General features: G+C 35.0%; 1 protein-coding gene across 2 annotated transcripts in view; it reads right to left on the minus strand.

The window, feature by feature from the left end:
- Positions 1–12,221, minus strand: part of Cul1 (cullin 1) — a 48,349-nt gene that overhangs the window by 3,991 nt on the left and 32,137 nt on the right. For both annotated transcript variants that reach the window (XM_069847480.1, XM_069847479.1), the window contains exons 10-13: positions 10,939–11,118; positions 6,921–7,070; positions 4,526–4,866; positions 1,654–1,873 (exon numbers count right to left, since the gene is read on the minus strand). In XM_069847480.1, the coding sequence (XP_069703581.1) occupies positions 1,654–1,873; positions 4,526–4,866; positions 6,921–7,070; positions 10,939–11,118 (891 nt within the window). The remainder of the gene's footprint in view (positions 1–1,653; positions 1,874–4,525; positions 4,867–6,920; positions 7,071–10,938; positions 11,119–12,221) is intronic.

Below are 12,221 nucleotides of genomic sequence, written 5' to 3' on the forward strand. Positions count from 1 at the left end.
TATCCAGGGCTGGGCAGTATTTGAAATACATTTGTATTTTATAATTTGTAAGGATTTTCGATAGTATTTTGTATTTAAATACAAAAAATTGATGTATTTTGTATTTCAAATACCCAAAATACTTTTTTTCTTCTTTTTGTTCAAGTTCTGGTTTTGGATTTGAAGAATGAACTTTTGTCTTATTTGCCTATCCATTTCAGATGTGTTAGGCATACACTTATTTTTCTTGCCACAACTGATTTCCTTAATACCATGAAGAAATCTCCAACAGCATCAAGGATGCATCACCCAACACTTGATACATGTTCAGCATTATGGAATGCGTCTAGGAGACTCAAATACTCAGAAATTATATCAGATGTCTTGAAATATTCATTAAAGTTTCCTTGCCCAACTCGATTGAATTCTCTTTATGACTCAATTTCTCAAATATTGGAATTCAAACATGATATAAACAGTATATGTGAAAAACTGGGATTGCCAACCTTCAAAGATGTTGAGTTTCAGTACCTTGAAGAATATTGTGCAGTTCTGAAACCCACTGCTGTAGCCCTTAATTTAATGCAAAATGAGAAGACATGCTATTACGGCCAACTTTTGTCCACATTAATTTCCCTTAAAAACAGATTACATATTATGTTACCTAGTAATCTACGCCATCTATTCAAGTAACTCCAATCCTAATAAGTTCACTTTCATCAAGATTTAAAGTGATGTTTGAGCTGATCCCAGAAGCAAATTGAGCTATTTTTTTGGCAGCTTACTCCACCCATCATTGAAGATGAGATGGCTACCTGACACTGCCTCACCAAATGATAAGAAGAGGACACAGAATATGTGTGTGAAATCAGCTGAGCAGTTGTCTGCTACATCTTTGGTCAGTTCAGACAATGAAGACGAAAACAATTTTTATGTTTTCAACTCAAGTAAAACAGACTTTGAAAATCAAAAAGAAAAGAACTTGTCCGCTGTGGAGTATTAGCTCATACAATTCATTGCTTCATTGGCAAAGGGACAACCCTGTGCTCTCTAGAGAATTACCTAACAGTGAAACAAGCTTTTATAAAGTATAATACAAGTTTGTGTTCCTCTGCGCCTGTAGAAAGACTGTTCTGTTTTGCAGGATTTATTCATTCACAAGCAAGGGGATCCTTATCTGACGAACTTTTTGAGGAACTGGTTGTTTTGAAAGGGAACAGTAATTATTCATATGTAGCATAATTTCATTGCTGACTGGGAAAAGGAAGAAGTTCAGTTACAGTGTTTATATAAAACTTCGAGGTAAAAATAATGTTAATATAATATTTCAGATTTTCAGTAAAATTCTTATTTCTTTAGGCCTATATATTGTATCGAGTATTTGAAATACAAATGTATTTTGGTTAATTTTTAAAAAGTATTTTGTATTTGTATTTCAAATACAATTATTTGAAGTATTTTGTATTTGTATTTGAAATACTTGGATGTCAGTATTTTGCCCAGCCCTGCCAGTATCAAACATGGTAACCACAACACTAATGGCAATTCAAAGTCTTTGTTCATCACGAGACACAATGTAGACCAAACAATTCTGATCCATGTGACTGTGAACCTAATGTTTCTGTACTGCAACTTATAGATATACTGTGAGGTCAATTCTCACTGACTACAGACCTTGATAACGTGCACACGAGGCCTAAAGCGTGACGACAACTGGTTGAGCACCTCAGCCACGAGCTGTTGGTGTTTCAGCACCTTCCTCATCTTCATGATGCGCACAATGGCTGCCTGGATCAGCAGCTTGCGGTCCTCCTCAATGTGCTTGTGGGTTGTCTCCTGCTCTACCTTGAGTTCTGTCTTCATTGGGATGTTAATATTGACACGAAGCTTTTTACTGCAAAATAACACCCAAAAACATGCATTACTATTGCTTTGCCCACTACAAATCACACACAATCTGCCCTTGACATTATATACACTACAGACAGAGAGGGGGGGGGGAGGCAAGACAACGTGGATTCATATAGACCAGGCATTCTCAACCTGGTGTTCTCTTCAAGTGAGTAAAAATGTGCTCATGAGCACAAATGCTCCTGAGGTCCTTTTTTCAAATTAGACTTCGTTGTACAAACAAAATCTAAATAATAATTTCGTCTTCAACTTATCCTTCAAGTACGATCTGGAACAAATAGTGTTCCTATCCATCAATATAACAACTTACAGATCTGATAGGGGCTTCTCGTATTTCAGTTTAGTATAGACTTAAACAGAGAAATCAAGGTTATTCAAGAGAATAATATAGCTGCACATGAGAAACTTGAATTGACAGATCTCCAGTTCTTTTCAGTTCTGAAATATTTGTTTTAAAAGGAAAAATCATAGTCTTTGAGGAGCAGAAGATATAAAATGCTCCAAATACTGCCTATGTCTGACTATGTTTGAGACAACCTATCTATGCAGGGAGAGAGAAAAAAAAAAGAGAAAAAAACTTTCTCACTTATTAACTAATTTACATCTGCAGGACTATTTACATGTAACTACAAGAGATTTCTTGGACACCAATGAAATTCTGAATAACATTAAATTTCAAGGATATCACTGTCCTGGTGAGTCTTTAAAAAATTATTTCTTTGTTTGTTTATTTTATTTATGTATTCACATAGGCCTATTGAACCACTGCCTGGAGCTCTTTCTTTCAGAGAGGTTCATTACAAATCTACAGAGTACAACTCAGGCTCTCAGCTTTATTTCCCTTCTGAAAGAAGCGATGCTACGGAATTTTATAACTCTGAAAAATTCACTGTCATCAGTTGGGTTTGAACCAGCAAATCTAAAGAAATAATGGCACGCAAGGTAACCACTAGACCACCAAGATCAACAATATACGCCTTCTGATGAAAGCTGCAAGCTGAATGAGCAACTGTGAATACGCAAAACCACAGATAATAGCAAATATATCTTCTTTTGTTAATATACCTACCTATGATGAAGTTTAATTGACAAATTACAAATAATAAGACATTAGGAGAATCAAATAATAATATACTATAATAATACATACGATTTTTTTATGTCGATAATTAGCACTTTTTCATTGATAGAAAGCACTTCACACTTTCTCTTAGGAACTGAACTGCAAGAATCACTACTTTTTACATTTTGGTGTCATCATTCATCTCGTCATAGGCCTAACACCGTGAATATGAGGAAAAAGAATGGGCATACTGTTTATGTGTAGTGAGAGAGACTAACTGAATGTCAGCTAAAAAATCATTTGAAGCTAAGCACAGATCATTTCTAGTGAAACTTAGGCTGTATTTATAATAAACTTAAATCCCACAATGTTTTCCTTGTAGCCTACTGTAGATGCGCAGTGACACCAGTTCACATGAACTGCCTACCAGTGTGAAAGCAACTTAATAGCAGTGTTTCCAACTGAAATGCATGGAAAGTCGCCAAAGCAGTTCAAAAGTCGCTATTCTTTATTATCAATGAAGTTATATTTTTCCTTTGCTAAAGGGTGCTGAAATAATTGCTAAATCCCTATTTAAGCAACAGAAAATTTAAAAAGAAATTGTCGCCAAAAAACCGGTTAAAAGTCTCAAAAAACGTCGCCAAGGTTAACTGCAGATACAGGGGGGTTACTGTACACTTAAAATCTGGAGAGCTCTGTAGGAATAAAAAAAATCTGTTTTTTCTAATAACAGGTACTCCCTATAACCATGGCATGGCACGGCACGTCCTCCGGTTGCAGATAGAGAAGACGGCCTCCAAATATGAAGGATAGCTGCGAATATATTGAATAAGCAGTAGTAGACAGCAAATAAGGAGTGGTTCTCCAGTTTTGGGGGTTGGGTGAAGGGCTAACAACCATAAAAAAAACAGCTTGTTACAAAACCACACAGCAAACCTCAATTTGGGGCTAAGAGGGATGAAGTTACAGAACTGCACACATTGTATTCTTCACCTGATATAATTAGAAACATTAAATCCAGACGTTTGAGATGGACAGAGCATGTAGCAAGTATGGGCGAATCCAAAAATGCATATAGGGTGTTAGTTGGGAGGCTGGTGGGAAAAAGACCTTTGGGGAGGCCGAGACGTAGAAAGGAGAATAATATTAAAATAGATTTGAGGGAGGTGGGATATGATGATAGAGACTGGATTAATCTTGCACAGAATAGGGATTGATGGCGGACTTATGCAAGGGTGGCAATGAACCTCCGGGTTCCTTAAAAGCTACAAGTAAGTAAGGTACATTCCCATTAAAGATTATTAACATGTGAAAACAGTACATTATTTTGTTGCTCCAGACGTTACATATATGCACTGCAGCACAGAGCTGGATCCAACAATCATGACAATGATGCATAATGAAGAAATTATGGAATTGACGGGAGAATCGGGATTATGTAACAAGAATGCAACTTCAACTTACTGCATCTACTGTGTATAAGCTGGAATTTCAGCAATCAATGAATGGTGCACCTTGAGAGAGCAACGCAATATGAAGCGTAATATTTTCCAATATGGCTTCACTACTCACTTCTTGTAGCCAGTGAACAATGCGACTGTCGAGTTGGAGTGCAGTTCGTTCTCGTCATCGTCACTCTGTAGCAACTTGGCCTTAAGTAAGATCTGCAGCACTTGCACCAAGAAGTCCAGTTTGATCTGTGTTGATTCGTGTAGCTGTTGCACTGTCCAGCTCTCAGAACCATTGTACTGCAGCAGGACCGCCATCTGGAACGTTGACGCTTGTAGTGTGTATCTGTTCTTGAAGCAATTGGTGAGAAGCTCTCCCTTCGACATGTTGTACAGCCAGTTCAGTTTGCGCCCACTGTGCTGCCCACTGTAGAATGTTGTAAACCTGTGCACACTCCGCTCCAACTGTAAAAATGTATCACATATTGATTATCTGCCATGTTAACTTGATATGATAAAACCAAATTATATTCAGAAAATTAGTTTCTACTGTGCATGGATTGAAGTATAAATGTTTTATATGTTGAATCTTGGTCTTCAAGCAAACATGGAAAGAAAGAACAAAATTTGTATTAATTGGGGCTTAGAACTTATATGGTTTTGTTCCATTAAAGCTAAACAAAACTTTTCATGAGCATCATAATCAAGAGTTCGAACAGGATCCTTATCAAAATATAAAAAGGCAATAATAATAGATGTACATTAATAAGAAGGAATATTTCATACAAATCTGAACAAATATTTGCTGAAATATGCACTATAGATATGTATGAATTACTATAATTATTTTCTGGTAGGTAAAATGTTCACAAATTCACTCTACAAAAAATTGTCTCGGCTCTGATCTTTCATTATAATTAGGGACACTGTAAAGCGATGAATAAAATACAATAAAGTCAGTATATGAAACTACCCTAATTCGTAAAAAAAGTCGTTATTTAAATATTTAACGTGAAAAAAGTCATAATCTAAATATGAAAATCATGAAAAAAGTCGGTATTTAAACATGTAAATCGTGAAGAAAAAGTCTGAATTTAAACATGGAAATTCCTTTAAAAAAATTGGTAATAAAACACTCATTCCCCACAGACTTTTCAATTAATTATTAATGAGGCTGGTTACACACTAGATGGAAAAAACTATCACACATATATTGAAAACGTTAGGCCAATGTTCATTTGCACACTATGACAGGGTCATGAATTATCAAAATGCATTATTCCTTAGTCTTTGTTGCGTAGTCTTGCTGAAAATGTGATAAATATCTTTTGTGCGAGATCATGCGTATTTGCTTGGTTTCCGCACAAAACCAATCCGCGGAAAGTCTAAAATTTCACATTCAGTATTCCCAACCTAACACACATAACAATTTCCCTCTTCTTACCGCTTAAGTGACATATTGATTTTACTGCTTTAGGCTTTTAACATATTATTTTTAGAGACGTTCAATATAGTAATAATTATAAATTGGAAACTTACCACTGCAATTTCACCTAAATTGCACTGTTAATTATTGTTTTTAAATATTTGCAAAAATTAATTAAACTCTACAACTCCACTAAAGTTACTGCATTCGTGATGCAAGTAACATTAAGGAAGCCGTGAAAAAATCAACAAGATTCCATAGACTGGGGGGAAAAAAAGACAGACTTATATCACAGCCTGCTGGAGTATAGTAAATACAGAAAACATTTTAAAGCAACAATGTTGAAGATAAATATTTTTGTTTTGCAAATTTGCCATCATTGAACAGAAACCAAGATGGAGATTTCATTGCAACTAATTAGAAATTCCTCTTTCAGGTATGTTTTTTTTTTTTTTCAGGTATGTAAAAAACGATCTTCGCACAAAATAATGTACTATACATGAGCGGTATGTTTTCTTTCAATTCTCGGAAATTAAAAAAGCTCAACTACGTTTCGCTTTTTCAAACTTTTCCTAGAATATGAAAACTTCAACATACCACTCTTGTAACGCATATTACTATTACTACACATTTCTTACTGTGTTAGTGTGTAACAGACCTAAGGATTGTGCATGTATGATACACAGATTTTCATTTTTCCAAGCTTGGCAACCATGCTTTCCACATGATAAAACATTAAAGATAAATCCGTTTTCGTACTTATTTTGAATGTCTTATTGTCGAAAATAAAATAATAGAATTTCGTGACCAAAAAATGTACGATTCAGTAATATTCATTAAAAAAATCGCGTTTAATGTGAAAAAAATCATGGAATTCGTAATAAATGGGAAAAACGAGCAAAATTTCGCGACAAATTGCGATCATAAAACGTATCTACAGAATGAGACTTATTTATACCTATAAAAATTTTAACTCTCTTACTCAATTAACAAAAATTCGTGAAAAAATCATTCACGAAAATCAGGTGTCCCTAATTACAATTATATCATTAACAGGTTCACTGACAATGTTAACACACAATCCACAACATACCTCTGTGGGGAGAGAGAATGTAAAGGACTGCTGGAATGGCCATGACCCTGAGGAGAGAACTTGAATGCTGAAATCTATGTCGAGTGGTTCATTCGAGTTGGTCAGGTGTTTTCGGAACTGCTCATTCAAGTCCTTGGACACACCTATATCCTGCAACACATCAGAATATTGACATAATTCAAAGCAAAGTTTATCAAAATTCTCTGTAATATGGTGAGACTCAAAACTTTTTCATTGTTGGTGATGACAGCATTATAAAGGTTGGCTCTATCTCCATTTTCAGGTGAAAAAAAAAGAGTGGGCAACGAAAGGGATTTCCTACCCATAGGCGCCATTAAGAATGGCTAAATCCACATGACAGGCAAGTGACATTACAAGCCACATTAAGTGAATTTTGTGGTTGTAACTACCTCACCTTCTTAAATCCTTTTTGTTCACAGTGGTACCAATGACTTGAAAACCCGGCCAAAAATATTTAACGCTAACTAACATGCACTGTTTAGATTTTATACAGTACACTGACTTGAGCAAGTCAGAAAAAAAAAAAAAACACTTTTAAAAATTAGATTTTCATTATTTATAGAGAGTGTTTAGTAATATGCTGCCTACACAAGAAATTATTAAGGACTCGGCTTTTAAAACCCAGAAGTTTGGGAGCCATTGTCGCTATTATGAATGCCGCAATTACGAATTTTTCAGAATAACGGAATAATATTTTTTTGGTCCCAGCCATTTTACTATTAATTTACATGTTAAAAATGTTCAGTTTAAAGAACACATAAGTAACGAACTATTCTGTTTAACGTAATAACAAATTCATCCTGCTACAAAAAAAAAAAGTTATTTTAACGAAATTAGGCCTAATAATCAGTTCAAAAATACTTAAAATAAATTCGAAAGAAAATAAAGGAAACGAGTTATCACTAGGCATTGGTCACCCTTGGTTTCAGTGAGTTTTCTGAATGCACTTCCGTAGGCACTAAAGTTGCGGTCTGAATTTATATTTAAATGAAATGGTTTAATAAAATCGAACTTTCGAAGGCAGTTTGTTCCTAAACGTTGTTGAGGGAAGAAGTAAAGAAGCAGGTATGGCAGAAAAGAAGCAGTTTTCACTAGATGAGAAAAGAAAAGTTATTGAAGTAGACAAAGGAGAGAAAAAAAGCGAAGTAAACCCTATTGTAAAACATGCAAGAATAATTATTCAGTTTTCGAATATGCATAATTATCATTATGGTACAATTCTTATTTGAAGTTGCAATATAATATGGATGTACAGTATAACCACAGTCTACTATATACAGTCACGAAGCTCAATACGTAGTAAATATGCAACCATGGATAGTTGCTATCCACTAGGATCGCTACTATTGCTTCATTATAGACAATGTGAAATAGTACCTGCACAGTCTAGTATATACAGTCACGAAGCTTGAGTTTATGAGGGCACTAGAAACAATGGGGACGGGGGAGGGGGAGAGAGAGAGACACATACACACACACACACACACACAAAAAGATTTAAAGCTTATTCAGTGTTAATTATATCAATTAACTACAGCAACAGAAAAACAAAACAAAATTGGAAATTGAAAACAACGTGTGTGTGTGTGTGTGTGTGCGTGCGTGCGCGCGTGCGTGTGAGAGAGAGAGCTAGGTAGAATACATTCTTCCCAACACAAGAGTATGGCCACCCATTCTGTGGTGAAACAGAACATGGCAGAATTTCAAATGTTTACTGTATCAGACTATGAGCTGTAGTCAAATGATAAATGTATTTTAATTGGCTTATTTTACGACGTTTTATCAACTGCTATGGTTATCTAACAACTGAATGATATGAAGGTGATAATGCCTGCAAAATGATTCGATTTCTTCATAAACCCCGATTATTCTTATGCCATACTGCACCATACTGTTTAATCAAGGACACAAGATCCATATAATGACCACTGAATCATTACATAGAGCAAAAACTATGGGAATCCCAGCAGTCAATGCCAATTCCCGAGTATTCAGATACAGTATAGCACATGCATAAGAAAGGTAATTTTTTTTAATAGAAAAGATAGGTAAATGCTTACTTGGTTAGTAAATTTTTTTGTTAATCTGTCATTGAGAGGAAGAATTTCTCGCATGTTGCCCACATCAGCTCGGACTCCAATCGAAAGTTATTATATCCCTGCAGCTGGGACCCTCGCCGTCTGCGCATAAGATGTGCGCATGTTTGTGGCATGCAATAGTGTGTGAGTGAACAGCAGTTGCACTGAAGCCATTGTTTAGTTTCATTCCTGTTCCATGTATATAAGTGTACGAGTTTTAAATGCTAATTAAATTATGAGTGTTATCAGTTTGTTTCGTTTCTGTTCCAAGCATATATGAAGCCATTGTCTAGTTTGTTTTGTTCCTGTTCCATGCATATAAATGTACGAGTTTTAAGTGCTAATTAAGTTACAAGTGTTATCAGTTTGTTTCGTTTCTGTTCCAAGCATATATGAAGCCATTGTCTAGTTTGTTTTGTTCCTGTTCCATGCATATAAATGTACGAGTTTTAAGTACTAATTAAGTTACAAGTGTTATCAGTTTGTTTCGTTTCTGTTCCAAGCATATATGAAGCCATTGTCTAGTTTGTTTTGTTCCTGTTCCATGCATATAAATGTACGAGTTTTAAGTACTAATTAAGTTACAAGTGTTATCAGTTTGTTTCGTTTCTGTTCCAAGCATATATGAAGCCATTGTCTAGTTTGTTTTGTTCCTGTTCCATGCATATAAATGTACGAGTTTTAAGTACTAATTAAGTTACAAGTGTTATCAGTTTGTTTCGTTTCTGTTCCAAGCATATATGAAGCCATTGTCTAGTTTGTTTTGTTCCTGTTCCATGCATATAAATGTACGAGTTTTAAGTGCTAATTAAGTTACAAGTGTTATCAGTTTGTTTCGTTTCTGTTCCAAGCATATATGAAGCCATTGTCTAGTTTGTTTTGTTCCTGTTCCATGCATATAAATGTACGAGTTTTAAGTACTAATTAAGTTACAAGTGTTATCAGTTTGTTTCGTTTCTGTTCCAAGCATATATGAAGCTATTGTCTAGTTTGTTTTGTTTCTGTTTCATGCATATAAATGTACGAGTTTTAAGTCCTAATTAAGTTACGAGTGTTACCAGTTTCATTATAACGGCGGTATACATATATTAATCTTGGTAAGGTTCAACGCGGACTATCGATTAAGGGACAGATTCCTCTAAAAAGACTAAAATACCGCCAAATTCTTTAAGTTTCAAGACCCTAACTAATACTACTAAAGTTAAAAATAATTTATATCTAAAATAATAGGGTATCTAATCTTCATTCCTGTTCTATGCATATGAATGTACGAGTTTTAAGTGCTAATTAAGTTACGAGTGTTATCAGTTTGTTTCGTTTCTGTTCCAAGCATATATGAAGCCATTGTCTAGTTTGTTTCGTTCCTGTTCCATGCATATAAATGTACGAGTTTTAAGTACTAATTAAGTTACGAGTGTTACCAGTTTGCTTCATTCCTGTTCTATGCATATAAATGTACGAGTTTTAAGTGCTAATTACATTACGAGTGTTATCAGTTTGTTTCGTTTCTGTTCCAAGCATATATGAAGCCATTGTCTAGTTTGTTTTGTTCCTGTTCCATGTATATAAAATGCACGATTTTTAAGTTTTAATTTCCTGAGAAGATGCCAGAAATGTATGGATAGAGAAGAACAACATTTCCAACATCTCTTATGATAAGGTATGTGCTTATTATCATTGTAATTGTAACTGTAACTATGAGAACTTGAAGCGATTGCGGGGATATTATAACTGTTTTGGCAGGAGTCCAAGGCTGCTGCGGCCGGAATGTGCTGGCCGCAGTGTGAAAGAAAAGCACTGTATAATACAGGACATAGCACTAAACTCTCATAAAGAAAGCAAAGTTAAGGTTCTAAAATCATCCTCATAAAGTTTTGTTTTTACTCACCGTGGATAATATAATTGTCCCAAGAACTTACCTGGAACATTCTCTGGAGTTTGGACGTGTACTCAAAGCCACAAGCCTGCTTCAGTTTGGAGATCATGGACGCTTCGGCATCATCGCTGGCCGACATGTGCTGCACCAGTCGCTTGGCTAGCATCTTACTGTAGAATTTCTGGAATACATCTTTGTCTTCAATGTACTTGAAGACTACCATCTGTAAAGACAAGAAGAACACATTGTACATCCACGAAGACAAATGCACATTCAACCTTCGAAACACTGGAAAAATTGCATCCCAAACTTCTTTAGGGTAACCTACTATTACTTTTTACCTCACTTCAGATATAGCCGCATGTTACTAATTTTGTTACACAACTTTTCTACTGCAGCTGCAAATGTTTAACGTTAATTTTAAACACAGCCCAAAAGTAGCATGCACTACACTACTTTTCGTGCTGTGCAATCTCAGAGCTGTAAAAATTGAGACAGGATATTGCGAGCCTGTTGACACAAAAGGCGCTACTTTTGCAGTTACAGTATAGGTGCAATTTTGCATCTTTGTTTTGATTTATCAGTGCATTTATGGTTATGTCTGTGATATGTTTTAAGAGGATGGAATGTAAGCAACTGTTTACTTGTTAGCTACTTTAATTGTAAAACAAAGTAGAAAATGTCAGACTACAAAAAGAACAAGAAGTGGATCAGAGAATGATTAACAATAGAAAACAATGGTAAGTTACAATCTTCTTCGAGATTTACAATGAAGGGGATGAATAATTGTAGAACAATATTTTGAGAGTTTCAGCAACATTCATTTTTATTTTCATGTTTCTTTTACTGAAACTGCTAATTGAAAAACAAAGAGAATTCAACTTAGAGACACACATTGGTTTTCTTGATTTTAAACATGCTCTCGATAGAGTCAATCGAAATAAATTATTTCAGGTGCTAGCAGATGATCATGTCCCCCAACAGCTTTCAATTAACATTCATGACATTTACAAAACAACTTTGATAGCAGTTAGAACAAATAACAGACTTTCAGATTGGCAATAAATTCACAGCAGAGTAAGACAAGCCTGTGGCCTATCTCCATTACTTTTCATCATATATATGAACAGAATCACATATATACGAACAAAACCATTAAATATTGGAAATAGACGTGTCATGGTTCAATTTCTATCTTTCGAAATTTATAGTTTGACAGTCTACTCTTTGTTGATGATTTAGCCCTCATTGCATGCAATGAAGATGAGTTTCAGTATTCAGTGTATAATCTAAATATGATCAGCGCAAAATACGACATGCAAATAA

The sequence above is a fragment of the Periplaneta americana genome, chromosome 15 (assembly GCF_040183065.1).
Source record: "Periplaneta americana isolate PAMFEO1 chromosome 15, P.americana_PAMFEO1_priV1, whole genome shotgun sequence".
NCBI classification, from domain to species: domain Eukaryota; kingdom Metazoa; phylum Arthropoda; class Insecta; order Blattodea; family Blattidae; genus Periplaneta; species Periplaneta americana.